Below are 23,236 nucleotides of genomic sequence, written 5' to 3' on the forward strand. Positions count from 1 at the left end.
GGGCATCCCTACCATATGTCTAGTGGTTATGCTGCCATGGTAATGCTGCGTCAATACAGTAGCCGCTGACCATTCATTCCCAGAGATGGACCACACCCATTTGTTTAATTCTAACCACCATCATATGGCTGCAGCAGAGGCTGAGACTGTTACCCAGTCCCTAGGAGGACGGAAAGTTCTCTTCCCCAAATAATAGTCAATTAGGTCATCCTGGTTATGACAGGCAGAAGCCACTGTAGGCATTACTTCTTGAAGATATACCAGGCTCTGTTTGGGAGTCCTACTTCTGAGCAGAGGTTGTCAGCTTACAGTAGTAAACTTTGATTTCCAGCCAATGGTTGGGCCAGTTTCTACAGGTCAACCAGGGGCCTATGGTGCATCTGCTGGTATCCTAAAATGATACCACACACAGGGCCCATAATAAATATCAAATTAAATACAGGCAGAATTCAAGAAGAAAAGTTGCTTCTGGATTCATTACCTTATTATATCACAAGGGAGAGATTCCTAATAGATAGTTTCCAAAAGGATTTACTTTTTACAGACTACTAGACAATAATCTTTTCCAGGGGGTATTCTGGCAATCTGATTCAAAAGCCTTAAAAATATACAAAGCCACTGATCTAAAAATTCCACTTATACTAATTTATCCTAAGGAAAATTTTATCCTAAGGAAATTTTCAGAGATACACTTAAAGGCCATACATTAAAGTGTTATTTATAATCGAAAAAAACTGTAAGCACCTTAATTAATTAAATAAATTATGACATAACCATAAACTACTATATTAATTGTATAACCATAAAAACTATGCAGTTGCTTAAGTTTGGGTCATAAAATATTATTAAAGATTAAGTTAAAACCAGTTTACAACACAAAATTCCATTTTTCTGAAACAATAACAATATGCATATACCTATAGAAAAGCTGAGTTTTAAAGGGGTTCTCTCCCAGGGTAGAATCATGGTTGCTTTAATTTTCTATTTTTATACAATAAATTCTATACTGTATTGATAATTTTTTTAAATGACAATAAAATTATATTTAATTTGTTTAAAGTTATATTTCTTCTTCTTTGGCTGTTACATTTTACCGTTACCTCCTCATGTTTCTCAGTTCTGTGAATTTTGTCACTGTATTTTCCCAGCAAGCTTAAATGTAGACCAAGTCTTTCTCAATGACCAGGGAGAAGAGCAATCCACCCACAATATAAAAATTATCAAATTCAACTGGCTGCCAAACTCACCTGACCTTATTGGGTTTATAGCTCTGTTAAAAAGATACACCATAATATGACTCTGTATCACTTAACTGAGTTTATCAAAGTTGTTTGTGCCGGTATGGGTTTTGTTTTTATTGGGGTTTTTCCTAAAAAAGAGTCAGAATCCCAAACTAAGGTCAGAGAACTCACTGACTGAGCTGATTAAAGCAGTTTGTGCTATACAGTTCGTGAAACAGCTTCATATGCAGCTCCTAGTATGTGCCACAGAGACACGTTGGGTAATGATGAGAGCAGGTAAGCTGAATTACAGCATACCTCACTCAGATTTCTGGACATGAGATGACTTAACATTTTTCAGAAATAAAGAAGTATCTTTTCATTTACTTTTCAAATAAACATTAGAAAATCATTTATTTATATATTGCACAACAAGTGGACAAAATGAACTAGCTATTCCACTGAAACCTTTCCAAATCTCAGGATAAATTTAAGTAGGTTCAGCTAGGGGTTACTAATAATAAAGCAATAATTGAATGAACAAATGTCTTGCTTTTTAGTCAGCTGCCAACTGGTTGCCCATATAACTTTCCTGACTACCATGTCAGAATCTACTGGAGAAAAGAGAATTGCCATAAAATAGCACAATCCCAGAGGCAGAGAGATGTTCCTAAGCCTTTAATGAATTTCCCAAAACTGGCCTTATTATATTAATAAACCATAATAAATACGTTTATTTAAATGATTTGAAAAGAAGGGAAAAACTCACAAAATTACTTTGAGGGGCTGAGTGACATTTACACATTTGTTCAATCTTTTTTTTTTTGAGACAGAATCTCACTCTGTCGTCAGGCTGGAGTGCAGTGGCGTGATCTCGGCTCACTGCAACTTCTGCCTCCCAGTTTCAAGCAATTCTCCTGCCTCAGCCTCCCAAGTAGCTGGGACTACAGGCAAGCGCCACCACACCCAGCTAATTTTTGTACTTTCAGTAGAGATGGGGTTTCACCATTTTGGCCAGAATGGTCTCGATCTCTTGACTTTGTGATCCGCCTGCCTCGATCTCCTCAGGTGCTGGGATTACAGGCGTGATCCACTGCACCCGGCCACATTTGTTCAATCTTTAAGCACCCACTATATGCCAGACTGTGTATGACATGCTGGGCAGTGTAGCTAGGGTCCCCAACCACTTTGTGTTCATAGGCAATCAGACATGCAGTACAATGGTCTAATTACAAAAATGACACCCATTCCCCCTGGCCCTCCATATCTATATCACTTATTACTTTGAAGCTCTGCCCATTAAGAAATTGAGTGGGGCTGGACGCAGTGGCTCACACCTGTATTCCCAGCAATTTGGGAGGCCAAGGTGGGAGGAATTCGAGATCAGCCTGGGCAACATACGTGAGACCCCCATCTCTACAAAAAAGCTTTTTCAAGTTGACAGATTAGTTTTATTTTATTTAAAAGAAGAACAAAAGTTGAGTTGATGTTCCTACCTACTGAGTCTAGGCTGACCTTACGACTTGCTTTGGCCAATAGTGTGGCAGAAGTGGTAATGAGATGCTTCTTAGCCTAAGCCTCTGGAGACCTTATGTGCTTTTGTTCTGTCTTCTGGAACCCTGCCTCTGCGAACAAGCCAGGGCCAGCCTGATGGGAATAAGGGATCACATGGAGGAGAGCTGAGTCTCCCCAGCCCACAGTCAGCACCCCTAGAAGCAGAGCCAACTAGCTAACCTACAACTGCCCAGAGATACATGGTGGAGCCTAGCCAAGTCCAGATGAACCATGCAGATGAGTCTGGCTGAAACTGCTGATCCACAGAATTGCAGGCTAAATAAAGAATTGTTGTCTTAAGCCATTTAGTTTTAGGATGGTTTGTTATACAACAGTGCCTAACCAATATATACAGTTAAGTGCTAACTCTGATAAGCCAAATATAAAATGCCATGGAGTATCTGTAACATTATTCCAACATGTTAACAAGTACAAATGAATCATGCAATTTAGATGTATAAACAACAGATCTAAACAACCATCCAGAGAGGACTTAAAGAAGTTATATATCTAGGGAAGGGCTAATTCAAGACAGCCATAGTTCCTTTGAGAAATTTTTTATGGATGAGTTAGTTGTATTTGCCTTTGAAGTCATTGTTTCTTTTCTTTCCTGAAAAAAAGAAGAAGCTCTTTCCCTCAATTAAGACTGTTGGACTTGATAACAATTGTCTTGCTTGATTCAAAGCAGCCATATACTACTCTCTGACACATGTTCAGCCTCCAGTATTCTGTAGGCAGGAATTTTAAATCCAGCTCCCCTGAATTTATGACACACATACAGTAGCAAGTCCCTACAGGCTGAAAATCAAACTGTAATTCAAAGGCCACAGAGCTGAGGAAAGCAGCCAGCAGACAAATCCCAGTTTCAACCTTGGATTCCCTGCAAGTTGATTCAGTGGACTGTCCGTCATATTCAAAAATAAAATAAAACTACAGACACCAGACGGCATGTTCTAAAGAGAAAAAGAATTATGCTTTTCAAGATTCTTCCAACCAGTTCTTTGTTTTTTGTTTGTTCAGTTTTTGAGACAAAGTCTCGCTCTATTGTCCAGGTTGGAGTGCAGTGGTGTGATCTTGGCTGGCTGCAACCTCTGCTTCCCGGTTTCAAGTGATTCTCATGTCTCAGCCGCCTGAGTAGCTGGGACTAGATGCACCAGCCACCCATGCCTGGCTAATTTTTGTATTTTTAGTAGAGATGAGGTTTTGTCATGTTGGCCAGGCTCGCCTCAAACTCCTAACCTCAAGTGATTGCCCACCTTGACCTCCCAAAGTGCTGGGATTACAGGTGTGAGCCATCACACCTGGCCTAGCCAGTTCTGATTATCTAAAAGGAATTATTATGTGGGGGTATCTTAAGGGCCTAAGAACCTTTGACCCTAATCAGTCATTTGCAGAAGTTTCTGAATTTTAAACCAAAGATACATAAGGAAGTAATAAAAACCATTGACTATAACTGAATTCGCCACACTGATGGGAGGTGATGTTACACATCCAGCACATTTTTGGAACTGGGTAGGTCACCTCCAGAAAGCACATGGAGAATGAGAGTTCAACAGGCACAGAGGTGTGAATACTCACCTTACATCCCTCACAGGCGCTGACCCCATAGTGGTACCCTGATGATTTGTCCTGGCAGACGAAGCAGGGTTTGTACACTCGAGGGGGAGGAAGTGGAGATGGGGGGCTTGGGACGAGTTCCTCAGAGCTGGTGCTCTGTGTTTCAATCGCTATAATAGAGATGGGGTAGAGGGAGAAAAAAGATAAAATGTATTTTAGTTCATTACTTTTTTCAACAGTGAATTCATATGCTTCTTCCCCAAATTCAGCAATAACACTAGCAGGAATGAGCTCATAAAAACAGCTGTCATTGTAGGCCCAGCAGTGGTGACACTGACATTGATGTGGTGCTCTATGGTTTACAAAGCAGTCTCATACATCTCTCACTTGTAGTCCACAGCTCACACAGCACTGTGAGGGCCGTGGTTTTTATCGCAATTTTACCCACAACAGAAACAGAAACTCAGAGGAAGGAAGCGACTTGTCTAACTAAGACCAACAGAGCAGTGGTAGAGCCAAGACACAAATTCAGATAATCATACTACAAACCCCAGTAGCTTCTGATTCACGTAGAATCTCAAACGACTTGACCTTGTTGCTCACTTAACCAAAAGTAAATTTTCTTTGGGCTGGGTGCGGTAGCTCACACCTGTAATCCTAGCACTTTGGGAGGCGGAGGCAGGGGGATCACCTGAGGTCAGGAGTTTGAGACCAGCCTGGCCAGCATGGTGAAACCCCATCTCTACTAAAAATACAAAAATTAGCAAGGTGTGGTGGCGTGCACCTGTAATCCCAGCTACTCAGGAGGCTGAGGCAGGAGAAATGCTTGAACCCAGGAGGCAGAGGTTGCAGTGAGCTGAAATCGTGTGACTGAACTCCAGCCTGGGCAACAGAGCAAGACTCCGTCTCAAAAAATAAATAAATATATAAATAAAAATTTTAAAATTTTCCTTTGGACAAATGAAGAAAATGTCCAAATTATTCATTGAACAAGTGTACTGGGAGGGTCTTTAGCATGATGCAGCCATAACTGATCTTCATTAGTCACAATATGGGTAAGACCCTTGCTACTCAAAGAAGGCTCCTTGGGCCAACATGCATCAGCATCACTTAAGATCTTATTAGAAAAATAGTATCAGGTCCCAGCTCAGGCTTGTGGAATCTGAATCTGCATTTTGATGAAATCCCCAGATGACTAAATGTACAATTAATGTTTGAGAAGCAGTAGGTTAAAACTAATGATGACACAGAGTGGTGCGATTCACTTTTAAGTCATGTTACTCTTTATTCTAGATTAAAAAAAAAAAATCCTCCATCCTGTTATCTAACCACCCAAATTCCATGGGAAATGGGAGTTCACAAAATATAAGAACGGGGTGTTCTCCTACCCCTAATTCTCCAGGATTGTACTCAGAATCAAAGCAAGAACTGGCTGTACTTCTATCACAGGTAAATATGCTCATAAAATAAGATGGAAATCAGGAAGGGGAATTAAAAGTGGTTAATGTTCCAGAATCTTCTAGTCTCCAAATTGCTTTTCAATACACAGTATATTTCCCAGAATATAAAGTTTCCAGTTGCCCTACTGCTTATAATCTCCCAGAGTAGATATTCTCCTGACTGGATTATCCTGCAGGCAAGCTTTTAGCAAGTCAGGTCGACTCTACCCACTAAACTTATTGTTAATCCATCCCCACATCACTATCCTGCTACCACACCATGCTAGAATCCACCATCGCCTCTCACAACTGCTGCAATAGCTTCTTCATTGGTCACTTCATGCCCCTTCTTCCTACCTAGTGTCTATTCTTCAAACAAGCAGACAAGATAGTTGTTCAAATGTTAAAATCCATCTGTTTCACTTGCCTATCTAAAGCCCTCCAACAGTCACCAATTAGATCAAAGTCAAACTCCTTAGTATGTTCTACAAGGCTTTTCATCACACGGCCTTTTAGCAGCATCATTTCCTTCAGTGAGTCCCCTAATTTATTGAGTTCTATATAATTGGCATCTATTCTGTCTTCTGAATAGGCCAAGTTCTCATACCAACTGAGGCTACTGCGATAACTATTTGTCCTTTCTGGATATTCTTAGACCTTTAAATATCTGGTTGTTTTTCATTTCTTAGATCACAAAGCAAATGTTACCTTCCCAGAGATGATTTCTCTCATTAAAATGCCCCTCTCCATTCCTGGTCACTCTGTCTCACTATTTTATTTCCATAAAACCCTAACCAGTGTTCAAATTTTAGATGTTTGCATATCATTTTATATTCTACATTTGCCACCCCCCGTACTCTGAATATTGAGTTTCATAAGGCAAAGAAACTCACCTGCATTGTATACATCTGTGTTCCAGGACTAGTAGAGGTCCTGGCACATGGCAGATAATCAATAAGTATTTGTTGAATTAGTGCATGAACTTTTTCCTTTTCCTTTTTCTTCCTCATTTTGAGCACTAAGAGTCCCTATAAGTTGTTAAATGATAAAATTAGAAACCAAATAGCTCTTACACTCCTTTGCTTCCTTAAAAAAGTAACTAATTAGCCCTTTGGAACAGAATCAACTATAATGATAGTATTTTCATAATTCAGAAGAATCTTGGAATGAATTCATTTGAATAGTGCAGGTCCTAGTAGATAAATCTATTATAGTCTTTACTGGTTAGAACCGAGGTTATCTGGGATGAATATATCAATCTTGAGTACATTATTTCTGGCAGATAGGAAGCCCTTACTTTGAATAAGTTGGCACAGTGGTAGCAACTGTTTTATAGAAGGGCTGGCATCTGAGATGTCACTAAAGCTTATCAGCTATCAAGGAGTAGATGCAAAAGCATTCTTCACACGGAACTAATCAGCTTCACTGAAAGTGAATTAACAAGAAAACACTGCTTGTTAAAATTACAAAACAATGTATCACTCTCTGTTAAAAATCTAAGAAAAAATACACACAGAATCACCCACAATCTTTTCACTCAGAGAAATTCACTGTGTACGACCTTCCAGAATTTTTTTCTATGCACATAAATGTTTCGGGTTTGTCTACTAAGGTGTAATTATACTGACACTGCTGAGGACTCTGTTTAACCTATGATGTCATGAATTTATTTCCTTGTCGATAAATATTTTTCATAGAAAACACTCCACTGTGATGAACAACTATGTAGCTAATCTCATCACATCTTTATTTCCTTCAAATATACTACGGAAGTGTAATTATCAGTTCAAAGTTATTTTTAAAATATTTTGTTTTTAATGCATGTTGATAAACTGACTTCTAGAAAGGCTGTGTGGATTTACACTCCTGATATCAACGTAAGTGACCCCTTCCCCAGATGCCTCTCAAACGTTTTGGAGTGGTTTGATTTGTGTGCTTCTACTTCCATCCATGTGCTTCAACAACTGACAGAGTCATGTCATCACCACTATGATCAATCTCGCATTGAGTTGTTCACAGAAGGAAGGTGGGGAGCGGTGTGTTTTAAGGTCCTACTCGTTTGTGTAGAACAGCTAATCTGGCTTGTCTAGGAAAGTTGTAAATAGAATTCTGGTAGGGCTGGAATCAGCTGTCAGAGCTATGCCCTGAATTTCAAAAGTGGGTAGTAATTTCCATAAATATGCCACTTCAAACACATGCACTGAAGGGAGTCCAGCATTTCATCTTCCCAAAGAAAGGAAACAAAATCGTGCATAATTTAATACCCAAGAAACTTGGGGCAAAGCACACAAAAAACGGGAAGTCTACTGGATGTTAAAGATCCCAAAACATTTTACAAAGATTGGGTCTTTTCCTATGGATAAGAGCCATTTATAACAAATGAATGAATCCAGAAGGCTTTTCCTGAACAGTTGCCATGAATGAAAATGTTCTATTGTAAGTAATCAATAGTGAGAGCCCTGGACTTTTATTTAGGTTGTGGTGATTTCACCAATAATTCTAGGAACTTTCTCAGATGAGTACAATAGATTCTCAGACTGTTCATGTGTTCAATCATTTGTTTGGCTGAGTGACATAACATGCCAGGCGTTGTGTTATACACTATGGGCAGTGATAGTACATAATTCCTTATCCTTGACAAATTTGGCCTAATAGAAAATAAACCAACAATGATAATACAGTGGGTTCCAAACTTGGCTGCACACTAGAACCAGCTGGGGAGCTTTTTAACGTCCTAATGACCAAGTTGTATCCCAGATCTATTATGCCAGAATGTCTGAGAATGGAGCTAGGAATTGCCATTTTTTAAAAATATTCCCTTTTAGCTGACTGTAAGATTTAAAACAGAAAAACAAAACAAAACAAAAAAATAATAAAAAGTATTCCCAGGCGAATCCAAACTGAAGTAGTTTGGGAACCACTAATATAATGTCAGAGTGAACTATAGGCCTTATTTATCCCAGGAGAAATCAAGGGAGCCTTCCAAGAGGAAGTGACTGGGCTATGTTTTTAAATGATAAATTGGTTCTTTCTACTGTTTTTATAATTTGAATCTTGCAAATGCCATAAATGAATGTAATTTGAATGCTACAAATGCCACAAAAACAGAAAGGGAAAAACGTTGCGTACGATCCCCAAAAAAAATCATCTTTGGAAAAATTTTCCCACTGGTAGTAAAAAATTAAGTATTTGACTATATATATATATAGTCAAATATCACCCTCAGAATTGATGGTCAGTGATCTTTTATTTCCTCTATGTGGCCTGTAACACTGAGAACAATGCAAGGCAAAAAAAAAAAAAAAAAAAAAAATCAGTGGTCTAGTCTGTCAGATCACCAAAGCTAGCCTCAGGCGAACATGCCAAGACAAATTCTAGAATTACAACCAGGATATGGCATCAATATAAAAGATTTGTACTTTAATGCAATCTCTTGCCTTTTTGGTAAGGTAGCAAAAACATACTTTGGCAAAGTTTATCAGACTTCCTTTTCTTTTTTTGCCTTCCTCCAGCCCCCAAGAAAGTCAGTGGGAAACAAGCAGGGGGACAGCCCATGGCTTCCCTTTTACCAGTCATTTTTGCTATTTAAGGTAGATACAGAGTGCTCAGCCATTGATCTGTTCACTGTCATCCTGCTTAAATCAATAATCTATTAGTCCCTTTAAATTAGAGTGAGATTCATCAAATGCCCTTGAGAGGCCTCAAACATTTTGTTCCTTATTGCAGGCAAGCACAATCAGTCTATGGAATGATAAAATTTTTGCTTGAAAACTCTGCCGGCTCAGCAGACAATGTGTTCTGTATTAGCTCATTCAGCGATCTCAGGCAGGCCAAAAAAGCAGTTTTTAGACTTCCCGGGGCGGGGGGAAAGAGGCTTGTGTCATTCAATAAAACAACTACACTGCAGCCATCCTGATGTGATTTCAGTTTGGAGAAGCAGTCTTTGAGGAATAATTCGGATCTGCTTTTTGCCTCCTGCTTTTATTTATTTCCTTGCCTACTTACAGACTTACTCAGTTCTGTTTGCTGGTTGAATGCCCAACAAGCAGCAGCCTCCAATGTGGCATCCAAACTGCTAACCAGATGGGCTGCCCTGCTTCGTCAGGGAATGGGCGAGTCAGAGGAACTTCTGCTACTCGGGTGAGATGGATGCTTGGCTCTGTAGGTCCCCGCCCAGAGCACAGTCAGCACCAGTGATGCTGAGCGCGCTGCTCTGAACTGCACACGAGTGGAGACAGTGAGCCTCAGGGAAGATGAGAATGAACCAAACCTGCAGCATGGTCATCAGAAACTGCTAGCTCCTATTTTAGACATCTCCACCCCCACAACATACAGATAACTATCACTAAGGAAAACAAAGCTAGAATCCCCTTCCTTGTACAATAAATTAGTCACGGGACTCATTTGCCTTTAAATCAATGTTCCTCGAAGTGTGGCCTGCAGCAGGAGAATTCTTGAGGTTAGGGAGAAGGACATTTGCTTTAAATTCGTGTTTTTCAGACTATCAATGCTGAAACACCATTTCTTAGTCTTTCCCTCAATCCCTCATGGATTGATCAAATTCAATACAAATGAATCTCCAGGGAATAGGAGTTAAGGAAAAACAAAGACGTCCAAAGCACAAGCTCCAACTCTTTTAAAAAAATTAGATTTAACGGACATAAAATTACCCTGTCAAATTGCTGCAAAAGTTTCGAAACACTTGCTCTCAATGTCTGAACTTCTCTCATTGTGGACGGGCACAGGTCTCCGGATTGCATTTTGAGAGACAGTCCTCTAAAATGACTTCAAACTCAGAGGTTGTTTGCAGACAAAACAACAACAAAGCTAAACAAAATCTCCACCGACTGGGATGGTACAAAAGCAGAATTCCCGAGTTCCCACTGACGAAGCTTTCTTAAACACCGCCACGGCTCTTGGGTTGATTCATTCCCAAAAGAAAAGAAATTAACATTGCTGCCTGTTAAGAGGACTTGGCACTTACGAATTTAACTCACCTGAGAAAACACAGTATCAATGTCCTTGTTGTTACAACACACCTGAGTGTCATTTAAACACACAGAAAGTCTTCGACAATAGCTCCCCTCACAATTCCTTACATGCTTGGCATTTTTCTAAAGGTTAGATTAAGTAGCAGATAACATTTTTAACAGAGCTCAGTATACTTTTTTTTTCTTTGTGAGAGCTAATTTACGGCTGGCTAAACCATGTTGACAGATTTCAGGATTTTAGGTTGGGCCTGATTACAGGCAGGCAGGCATCATGCATTAGAAAAGCCTAGCCTTTTTACTAGAACCTTCTATGATTAAGACAGTATTTTAATGCACTCTCTGGGCAGCTGAGCTTTAAAAGAAAAAGGAGTTATAAAGCAAAAGACATTTCCTGCATGGCCCCAGGGGAATTTTGAGCCCAGCGCTCCGAATCCCGGTGGAAGGGAGTAATTTCAGCTAATTAAGGGAGAAGAGCAAAGTTGCATTTGGTCAAATGTTCATTTGGACTTCATTTTTGTTGGCACCAAAGAGAGCCTATCTGGATTTTTTTCTCCCTTTTTCTGTGGATTCACTGCAGGACTGCAAAGCCTACAGCTCACATACATTAGGGAGAGAGTCAAAGGAAACGCCAAAGTTCAACTAAAGTACATGTAATTAGAACCAGATTCTCCGCTATTTGCGTGTGCGCATGCGTGTATGAACTCGTGTGTAGACATTTTATTAAAACATAATTTACATGCATCCAAACATTTGGGGCACGGGTAGACTCCATACTGTCACTCACTTAATTTTTATGTCGCCTTTTCAGGAGAAGATCTGCTTTTAATCATCTTTCAGGAGAAACGGTTTCCACACACATGGGTTTTGCAAATCTGTGAATCGCATCCTGAAATTAGGTAATTGCCAAACAAGAAAAACTCTGCTTTGAAATCTTGCCTTGCTCTGCTGCTGGCTTTGTTATTATTAAGCAGCTCCAAGATTAGCCCCGGGTTTGGGGTGGCTAGAGAGGGAGGAGGATGGGGAGTGAAGGAAAATATCATTGTGGGGCTTTGGCAGTCTTGACTCAGTAACCTGCCCGTGACCCTAAAGAAGTGTGTGTTTGCCCGGGTCACCAGGGATCCTGGCCGAGGGCTGGAGCTGGGTTGAGAGAAACTCTGTTATTCTGACCACACATGCAACAGGTGCTGAACATAGGCAGGAGACAAAAGGAAGGGCTGGGGGAAAGACTTTGGTTTTGAGTCTTTAACAAAGCCTTGCTCAGCAAAGTGTGGTCCTGGACCAGCAGCATCAGCATCACCCGGAAACTTGTAAAAATGCAGAATCTTGGCCGGGCACAGTGGCTCATGCCTGTAATCCCAGCACTTAATCCGAAGCAGGAAGATCACCTGATGTCGGGAGTTCAAGACCAGCCTGACCAACATGGAGAAACCCCGTCTCTACTAAAAATACAAAATTAGCTGGGTGTGACGGTGCATGCCTGTAATCCCAGCTACTTGGGAGGCTGAGGCAGGAGAATCGCTTGAACCTGGGAGGCGGAGGTTGCAGTGAGCCGAGATCGTGCCATTGCACCCCAGCCTGCGCAACAAGAGCAAAACTCTGTCTCAAAAAAAAAAAAAAAAGCAGAATCTTGGCCCCACCCCAGAAATGCAGAATCAGAATAGGCATCCTAACAAGACCCCTTGATCATTTTTACACACATTGATGTCTGAGACACCCTAACATAAAAAAATGTCTTTTTATTGTCCTAACCTTCCTGCAGTCCTATTTTGCTGAGTTAATTTAGCATCAGAACTCTGTCAACTTGCCCTTTGCACAGGTCCTTACTAAATACTCCACCTTGTTAAGTACTTAATGCATTAAGATCTTCAGGCTGTGTGTGTTTATGCTCACCATAAACCAGAAGTCTTCGTTCACTCTCACAGAATTTTGGCCGTGGCTTTTAGCTGGCAGTGTGTTCAAAGTTGTACCAGAAGAGCCTGAACTAATAGTAATTACTATTTACTGAGTGCCTACTGTGTTAGGGACCATGCAAAGTGCTTAATAGACATTAGTTCATTTACTCCTTCCCCCATACCATGAGGAGGAGAGGGAGAACTGAGCACCTTAGAATTAGGAAATTTAAAACACAACAATGATTTCAGCCTTTATAAATGAGATTTAAATGACTTAATATGTTTACTATTATCTCACCAAACCCCCCAGCTTTTTAAATTCTCATTTTCCATCTCCCTGATTTGTTTCCTAGGCTAGGAAGGCCACAGGGTTTGGTCTGGTGAGGCCTACTTACTCAAATTTGAGAACTGCAGAACTTTGTAATTCTCTTGCTTTTAACTCATGGTTATAACTTTCCAAACACCGATTCAAGATATGGTTAAATTTGACAAGATAGTTTGGGCCTTAGAAAGAGAGTAAGGCTGAGGACCCACTAATCACTCTGTGTTGTAGCTACACCTGTCTGGGCCCACGGCCAGCAATAGAAGTTATTCCTGGGACTGGCTTCTACCATGGGAAGTGCTGTCATATTTTCATAAGGTACCATGACACATTCAACACCAACATTTCATTTTTATAATATATACCACAAGGAATATATTCAAAAATATCTCATAGGTTGTTTTGAATGACGTTTTAAACACGATTTCTATCACTATTTTCTAGGACATACTAAGATAGCTTATGCCAGCATTCAAATAAATCCTCTCTTACAGTCACTTAACAGGCCGACACATCTAACTGCTTATTAATGATCTGAACGTGGAGGCATCAGAAATGAAACTGCATTAAGTGAACAAATGCTAGAACAGGTCTCGGGAGTCATGTGTAGATGAAGCTAATTGCTTTGCAATATTGAGGTCCCCTGAAGAGTTTCTCTCAACATCAAGTGACTCAGTTCCATATTTCACTTCTATCGGGATTCCTGTAATATTTACAAAAGGACTGTCACACTAATAAATTACATTATTTTATCTGATCAAATTCCTGCACACAGAGTAGATGAAAACAGGAGCATTAACATGTATATCATTTCAGATATACACATTCACATTCATTTCAGATATACACACACATTCTTTGCTTATGTACCATATACCTAATTTGAAAACCACGTTGGTACCAGCCTGACAGAAAACTAAAAGGGAAATACTTGGAAGACAACAATGAAATTATGCTTTGTCACATATCTTGCCACTCCTCTAGGATCTAAGGAAGTTCAAGTATGATCGATTACACTAGCATTTAGCCCAAACCCTCTTTTTGTCAATAAAATAATGCTCGGCTTACTCAGAATTTTGCTGCAAAAAATTTTTTCTGTTTTGTTTCTTACAGGTATGCACCATATGAACAGCCTCAAAATAACTTTGAAACCGATTTAATCCTCACTGTGTGGGTTTTCTTGGTTCCTAAAAAGAAAGAAAATGCCATGAGCCTGCATAAAATTGTGTGGAGGAGGTGATGGGAAAGTGGTAAGCTTTGCTGCCAGGTGGACCTGAATTTCAATCTCTCTTCTGCCATTTACTAATGGCCGCGGAGTTTTATTTCTCTGAGCCCTAGTGTTTCTTTGCTGAAAATGCAGATAATCCTGATTTCTCTTGGTAAACCAGAGATGTTTGCAATTTACCTGACACATAGTAAGTGCTCAATAAATGATAACCAATCCCCCACCTCCACTTTTCCCCTCCTCCCACAAACACATTTCCCTTCCACCTTCCTTAATCTAGGGCAGGTTTTTTTTTTTTTTTCTGAGATGGAGTTTTGCTCTTGTTGCCCAAGCTGGCATGGGCGGCCATGCCATGACATGAGCTCAGCTCACTGCAACCTCCGCCTCCCGGGTTCTAGAGATTCTCCTGCCTCAGTCTCCCAAGTAGTTGGAATTAACAGATGCGCGCCATCACACCCAGCTAATTTGTTGTATTTTTAGTGGAAACTGGGTTTCACCATGTTAGCCAGGCTGGTCTTGAACTCCTGACCTCAGGTGATCCGCCTCCTTGGCCTCCCAAAGTGCTGGGACTAGAGGCGTGAGCCACCGTGCCCGGCTGGGCAGGGGTTTTTAGCCAGCACCACTTTGTCTCTCACGGGACATTCTGCAACATCAGGAGATATTTCTGGCTGTCACAGTTGGGGGCTGCTCCTGGCATCTACTAGGTAGAGGCCAGGGACGCTACAAACCCAGAAGTTTGAGACCAGCCTAGCCAACATGGTGAAACCCCATCTCTACTAAAAATACAAAAAAAAAAAAAAATTTGTGGTGGCGGGCACCTGTAATCCCAGTTACTCAGGAGGCTGGGGCAGGAGAATTGCTTGAACCCAGGAGGTGGAGGTTGCAGTGAGCTGAGATTGCACCATTGCACTGCAGCCTGGGCAACAGAGCAGGATTCCGTCTTAAAAAAAAAAAAAAAAAAAAAAAAAAGAGAGAGAGAGAGAGAGATTGCTAGTCTAGTCTTACTATTTCTTTTTGACAGGCAAGAAGAAACCAGAGGTATAGTGTGGTTAGGTAACTTGTTCAAGGCCATACAGCTGGTAAATAAAGACCATGGATTTGAACTTAAATGGTCTTAAGTTCAAGGGAATGGGTCTGACCCCCATGTTGAGAGAAGACTATGACATCCCCTCTTAGGACTGTGCAGAACTCCTGTCACAAGCAGCTGTCCCTGGCAGGAAGTTTTGGAGTATGCAGGGTATGTCTAAGTCAGACAGACAGATAGACACACAGTTATCCCAGCATAAAGAACAAAAGTAAAACTGGAAAACTCAAAAGAAAGAAGTTAAGGAGACAGAAATAATGCCCTGTTTTCTTTCCAGTCAGAGCAATAAAATAGGAAAGTCCCCCAGAAGCAAACACAGGAATTAGAAGGCATACACAGACACACCCACTAACCCCTTCTGCATCTTCCCTGCTGAGAACTGGGCCCTCAGCAGGGAGAATGGCAGCAGCTAAGACCAAGATTCCAAAGGCCTCTGGCGGCAGTCCAACGGCGTGTGGCTGAACACTGTCAGGAGCAGTCACTCAGGCCAAATGGAGTCTGCACAACCACCAGCTCCAGGGCTCTTCGGGGAGGCAGAGGAGGAGGGGACTCAGAGCCCCCAGCCCCTATGCAGGTTCTCCTTCCCTCACCTGAAGGCCACATATACTCCCTTAACCAAAATTTACTTGGCACAAGAATGAACCCAATATCCAGAATTGGTTGTGCAATAGCTTTTCTGTCACTGTCTATAGAATTAGCATGCCCCAAATGAGGGGCTGAATGACTCTCTTCCCAAGATGTCTGGGGATTGGGGGGATGGAGGGGGGTGGGAGGAGTAACTAGAAGTAGACACTGAACATCCTTACTGTGCCCTCTAGTTGGCTAATATATAATGCATCAGTTCAAAGGATGCACTTGATATTTCATTTGAAAAGATTCTCGGCTGGGCACAGTGGCTCACGCCTATAATCTCAGCACTTTGGGAGGCCCAGACGGACGGATCCTCTGAGGTTGGGAGTTTGAGACCAGCCTGACCAACATGAAGAAACCCTATCTCTATTAAAAACACAAAATTAGCTGGGTGTGGTGGTGCATGCCTGTAATCTCAGCTATTTGGGAGGCTGAGGCAGGAGAATTGCTTGAACCCAGGAGGCAGAGATTGCGGTGAGCCGAGATCACGCCACTGCACTCCAGCCTGGGCAACAGGAGCTAAACTCTGTCTCGAAAAACAAAAAGAAAGAAAAGATTCTCAAGTTTCTATATAGAACTGTTCAAACTACAGGAATGCTACATTGTTGGTTATTTTTTTCTTTCAGAGCAGTGATTCCTAGGTATGAGAAAGCTAAGAGTTTCAAAGTGCTTTAGCATTATTTCTTTTAAAAAAATGTTAAGAAAATCTTGAAAAACTAATTCAAAGACATTTTCACCAAACTTCCAACTGAGAGCAGTCCCCCAATGTTCAGGTCTTTTTTGGATATTCCCAAAACTTGTCCACCTTTATAGACAAGTTGTCTGAGGGATATGGTTGGAAGTATGAACTCGGGAGTCGGCCTTCCTGGATTCAAATCCTCACTCTCCTACTTACTGGCTGAATGACTTTTGGAAAGTTACTTAACCTCTCTGAGCCTCGATTTCTGCTTGTATAAAATGATAGTATATTCTTCATTGCATCATTGTGAGCATTACATAACATCATTGTAAATTACTTTGCACAATGCCTGCCACATAATAGTGTTACACAAGCAGTTATTATCATTATTGTATCATGCTTATGCTGATGAATCTCAATGCTATTCACCTTCCCTTCTTTCCCCTGTCTTGATTTGGTGACCTTCACTTCCATTTTCCCTCTCAAAGTATTTTTCCCTTCTGATGTACCTAAGAGATTCTCTACAAGCTAATGCGAGGAAAGCAAGTCATGTCAGTTTTCCCTCTCTCAACTGTCCTTTCCTTCCCAGGCCCACAGGCATTAATCCGAAGTCTCCTCGTACGTTTTCCTGGCCGATCCCCAATCCAGCCTGCCTAGCCACCTCAGAAATGGCTTCTTTAAACCCTTCTTTACCACAGCAATCTCTCATTTGAGAGCCTTCAACTGCTGTTCAAAACCCAAAGTCCAAAACCATCGCACTGACCAAGGTGGGTCCGGGAAGAGAAGGCAGTGATTATCACTCAGCAACATCAGCTGCTGACAAATATTTATTGAGCACCTGCCAGGGAAAAGACCCCTTGATACATGCTTGTTTATAAAGAAGTTAGAATACACTGTCCCCTGCCCACGCAAACAGACAACTGAAAATGCCACAAGGCAAACATGGCCCCAGCTAGAAAAAGGATCTGATGGGGGTCAGAGGCTGTCATGAGTGGGTGTGTTACCAGCACACACGAAGATTTCGGCGGCCTTGCCTTTAAATACTCAGGGCTGAAAGAATGTCCAGTACATATCAAAAGTTCAGTGTTGGTTAAAAAAAGAAATGAATGAAAAAAATGAAATCTGCATACAAATCCTTACATGTGATGTGAAATAAATACTTTCAGCCAGTTCAGCAGAATCTGCCAACAGCACACTTTATATGGCGGGGGACAACTTGAGGTGTGTTTTCACACACATTACCCCATTTGCTACCTCCTGACAAAATTGTGAAGAGCAAGGATTATTAATATGATCAGTTGTTTTTTTCTTTATTTATCTCCGTTATTCACATGAGGAAACTGAAGCTTAGAGAAGTTAAATGACTTGGCCAAGGTCACACAGTTAGGAAATAAATTGAAAATGAGTTCACCCCCTGAATCCACATACAAGATTAGTGTAAATGAGAAACCAAGTACATATTTCCATTCCTAACAGTCCTACTCACTTTTTTTTTTTTTTTTTTGAGACAGAATCTGGCTCTGTCACCCAGGTTGGAGTGCAGTGGCACAATCTCGGCTCACTGCCAGCTCCGCCTCCCGGGTTCACGCCATTCTCCTGCCTCAGCCTCCCAAATGGCTGGGACTACAGGCGCCTGCCACCATGCCTGGCTAATTTTTTGTATTTTTAGTAGAGACAGGGTTTCACCGTGTTAGCCAGGATGGTCTCGATCTCCTGACCTCGCGATCTGCCCGTGTCGGCCTCCCAAAGTGCTGGGATTACAGGCGTGAGCCACTGCGCCCAGCCCATTTTTTAATGTTTTAAGGCAGGGTCTGCAAATTTTGTAAATGTTCAGATAGGAAATACTTTAGGCTTTGTGAGCTGTCTGGTCTCTGTCATAGTCACTCAACTCTACCCCCATGGGGGAAGGCAGTCACAGACAAAATGTAAATGTATAGGTGTGACACATTCCAAGAAAGCTTTATTTACAAAATCCAGATTTGGTGTAGTTTTCAGCCTGGCTTTAAGACAAAGGAAATAAATACTATTCTTCCTAACAGTGACTGTACATGTTACTATAAAATTCATGCGTTTCCTCACTTCTAGGGTAAAGACAGAGGATGATAGCCATATGTCACAGAGACGTGGGCAATATTTTGAAGATACTAACACTACAGTGTGTTGTAAGGGCTACGCATTTTCTTCATAACCTCATGTACACATTTTTATTAGTTAGGGAGGTCAATATGTCCGCCATAAATACATTTTAAAATTCCTTCCCACATATTCTGTCTATTGGGATTATTTATCATGCTTTGTTCCCTGGCGTAGAGCCAGGGAGAATATGGGAGTTTTAATACCTTTAATCCATTACATGGATTTTTTTAGAGCTCCATAAGACAAAATGAAATGCACTCTCATGGTCATATATGCAATAAACCTGGTATGTCACTTAATATTTCATGTCCCATTTAATATTTCAGTTGTAACTGTTCCCAGCTTTCAACGTCCAAAATGACACAATTCCAGCCATCTTTTTGCTCCAATTTCTTTTTTGTTTTTGTTTAGAGAACTCCCGACAATTTATAAATAATAACTCTCACTGTGGACTTTGAGGGGCAATTATTATTGCTCTCTGATATTCCTTATTTGTTTTTTTTTTTTGAGAAGGAGTCTCACTCTGTCACCCACCCTGGAGTGCAGTAGCGTGACCTCGGCTCACTGCAACCCCTGCCTCCTGGGCTCCAGCAATTCTCCTGCCTCAGCCTCTTGAGTAGCTGGGACTAAAGGCATGCCCCCACCATGCCAGGTTAATTTTTTGTATTTTTAGTACAGACAGGGTTTCACCATGTTGGCCAGGCTGGTCTTGAACTCCTGACCTCAAGTGATCCACCTGTCTCTGCCTTCCTAAGTGTTGGGATTACAGGCATGAGCCATGTGTCTGGACTGCTCTTTGATATTCTGAAGAAGTATGAAATAACTGTCTACTGACATATGCCATCCAGTTTATGGCAACGCAGTGAACTGGTCATGCTTATTTTAATTAGGCCATGTTAACCTTGTTTTGAAAAGGAGGTGTTTGGTCGGGCGGGGTGGCTCATGCCTGTAATCCTAGCGCTTTGGGAGGCTGAGGCGGGCAGACTGCCTGAGCTCAGGAGTTCAAGACCAGCCTGGGCAACACGGTGAAATCCCGTCTCTACTAAAATACAAAAAATTAGCCAGGTGTAGTCGTGCGCACCTCCAATCCCAGCTACTCAGGAGGCTGAGACAGGAGAAATCACTTGAACCCGGGAGGCGGAGGTTACACTGAGCCGAGATCGTGCCACCACACTCCAGCCTGGGCGACAGAGCAAGATTCTGTCTCCAAAAAAAAAGAAAAAAGAAAAGAGGTGTTCATTCATTTCTCCAGCTAACTGATATGGTAATACTGGTCTCTAAAGATGGTCTGCTCAATACACCTCACCTCCTGTAACGCAATGGGTCTTTTTTTCTCAAATTGCTTGTAAAACTGACTCACGCATCCACCGGAGCCCAAATGTGAACACCACCTGCCTATCACCTGCACACACCCTCTTTTATTTTGAGATGCACATGTCTGCTTATAGGGCTGTTGTATTTTTACTTGTTCCTACAGGAGATACATTGAATCTTTCTCCCCATACTGGACACTGCAATTCAAAATAATGGCAAAAGACCTGCAGGTAATAGGCCATAATACTCACTTGATACCCACTAAAGGACGGTTTAGATCACTTGTTCTCTGTTACCTTTCATGAAACATCTGTTTCATATGAGCCACTTGAAAGTGTATACATCTGTAAATAATAAGCCTGATGTGTATATAATTTAATGAATTAGGACATAAAAAGGAATTGAACAGTAGGGGCATAGCAATTAGAAGAACTGCCCATTTTGTTAAAAATGTATTATTTCCAGCTTTCACTTGTTAACCCTTTTATTATTCTGTGGGTTCTGAGGCTTCTAATCTTCCCCATCCCTCTTCCCTGCAAAGAAAATAGAAATTTATATAGTTGGCAAAGAAAAGGAACCCTACATTATACAAAGCCAAGTTGGGAACTTTGGACTCGCTTTCTCCTACTCAGGATATTCAAGGTAGGTATTTGAACCTCTCAGTGCCTAGGAATCTGCATCTGCAAAGTGGGGATAACAGTGCCTTTCTCTTCAGGCTGCTCTGAGGACTAGATGACATGGTTCATTTTAAGCACCTGACATATAATAAGCACTTAATAAATATTAATTATGATAGTGATTGTTTTACTTTAAAAAAAATCAATCGCAACTTTAAATCATGGGGGTGGGGAAGCAAACCGTGGTTCAAAAGTTTCTCTTGAGAGTTGTTTTAGCTATTTATTTATTTTATTATTATTATTACTTTTTGAGACAGAGTCTTGCTCTGTTGTCTAGGCTGGAGTACAGTGGTGCTATCTCGGCTCACTGCAACCTCCACCTCCTGGATTCAAGTGATTCTCCCACCTCAGCCTCCCAAGTAGCTGGGATTACAGGCACCCACCACCATGCCCAGCTAATTTTTGTATTTTAGTAGAGATAGGGTTTCACTATGTTGGCCAGGCTGGTCTCGAACTCCTGAGCTCAGGTGATCTGCCCACCTTAGACTCCCAAAGTGCTGGGATTACAGGCATGAGCCACCGCACCCGGTCTTTTAGCTTTATTATTTTATTTTATATATATATATATATATATATATATATATTTTAGATGGACTCTCTCTGTCGCCCAGGCTAGAGAGCGATGGTGCAATCTCGGCTCACTGCAACCTCTGCCTCCCGGGTTTTAAGTGACTCTCCTGCCTCAGCCTCCTGAGTAGCTGAGATTACAGGCGCGCTTTAGCTTTATTTTTATTTACTTTCTTCACACCATTTCTAGGGATAGGCCAAAAAAAAGGGGTTGGGGGAGGCAAGAGGGAGCAATAATGTCCTGGTTAACAGGAAGTACCATCAGAAAATCTATTTCTGTGACATCAAAGTAAGTGCCAGAAGCCCAGGGAAATATTCCACTCTCATGTTTTCGGGCCAGTTTGCCAGCAAATGCACTTATAAGGGCTTACTGAGCTTGCTATCCCAGCCAAACTGAACCTCCCAAGATTTTGACAGCCCCCATCAAGTTTACTAGAGGTGTTTTGAATAACCAAAAAATATTAGCTCACTTGAGATGTTCTCAATTTCATTTTCACTGAACTACACTCAGCATATTTCTGAGCACCTACTGCATGCCGTGCTCTGGGTTATGAGCAGGGAACACACGTGAACAGGAGAAGGCATCCGGGGGAGAGCTCGTGGTATTTCCTAGAAGGCAAACTGAGGCTTCCATAGAATATGGCCAGTTCCTCTCTGCCTCCCTGAAGTTTGTTGAAATGTTCAAGCTGAGTTGAAAGCTTGAAAATGTTGGAAGATACTCTGCCCATCTCAAAACCAAGCAGGTGTGGAGCACGGGAATAGACATCGTTATGTCTCCATGATTTGATTGCTACAGGGAATGTAATTCCCGCCCACTGAGATTCTGCAAAAATCTTAGTTTAGCTGTGCAAACTAAATGTTAGCAAAACAAGTGCTAAATATTTGCCAGGCCCCAGGAAAAATAGTTCCACCCAGAAGGAAAAGGAGTTAAACAATGACTGAAATCACCACCATACAGCATTCTGTTTACATTTTCCTGCAGTCTATTTATCTGCTACGTAATGGGATAATTAGAGCTTGTTAATAGCCATAGGAGAGAAGAGTAAAGGCTGAAGGGAAAAAGGAAATAAACAAAGAGAATGAACAAGTATTGAAAGAATAATAATAGCTGAAGTATGTAGAAGTGAATTGTCTAATACAGTAGCCACTAGCCATGTGTGGCTATTGAAAGTTAAATTAATTAAAATAAAATAAAATTGGCCAGGTGTGGTGGCTCACGCCTGTAATCCCAGCACTATGGGAGATCGAGGTGGGTGGATCATGAGGTCAGGAGTTCGAGACAAGCCTGACCAACATGATAAAACCCCGTCTCTACTAAAAACACAAAAATTAGCTGGGCATGGTGGTGTGCACCTGTAATCCCAGCTGCTCAGGAGGCTGAAGCAGGAGAATCACTTGAACCCGGGAGGCAGAGGTTGCAGTGAGCCAAGATTGCGCCACTCCAGCCTAGGCAACAGAGTGAGACGTCGTCTCAAAAATAAATAAATAAATAAATAAAAATAAAATTAAAAAGTCACTTCCTCAGCTGTATTAACTGCATTTCAAATGCCAACAGCCATAAACGGCTAGCGACTACGATATTAGACAATGTAGAATTATAGATGCTTTCCATCATTGGAAACTTCATTGTAGGAAGTTCTATTGAAGGGCACTGATACCGAGTATATTAAAGGGTTGCTTATTAGAATATACATGTGGGTTCAACCATAGTTTACTGAGGATCATAGACCAAGTACTATATTAGCACTGGGAAAACAGAGGTAAAAAGCACAATACCTGGCCTCAAAGACTTCTCAGTTTAGTGAGGAGACCCTGTCAACAAAACAAAACAAACATAGGCAAAAGGGGAAAAGGGTGAGAACACAGAAAAGAAACCTGGTAATTTTAATGGTAGCTATGGTAGTAGGTATCCAGGTGTTGGCAGTAAAGCTGTTGTAACTTGTCTGCAT

General features: G+C 41.3%; 1 protein-coding gene across 2 annotated transcripts in view; it reads right to left on the reverse strand.

Moving 5' to 3' along the window:
- The window catches only part of RARB (retinoic acid receptor beta), a 498,581-nt gene that overhangs the window by 133,021 nt on the left and 342,324 nt on the right, over positions 1–23,236 (reverse strand). For both annotated transcript variants that reach the window (XM_012498360.2, XM_003256771.3), the window contains one exon: positions 4,353–4,501. In XM_012498360.2, the coding sequence (XP_012353814.2) occupies positions 4,353–4,501 (149 nt within the window). The remainder of the gene's footprint in view (positions 1–4,352; positions 4,502–23,236) is intronic.

This window comes from Nomascus leucogenys, chromosome 4 (genome assembly GCF_006542625.1).
Source record: "Nomascus leucogenys isolate Asia chromosome 4, Asia_NLE_v1, whole genome shotgun sequence".
Taxonomy (NCBI): domain Eukaryota; kingdom Metazoa; phylum Chordata; class Mammalia; order Primates; family Hylobatidae; genus Nomascus; species Nomascus leucogenys.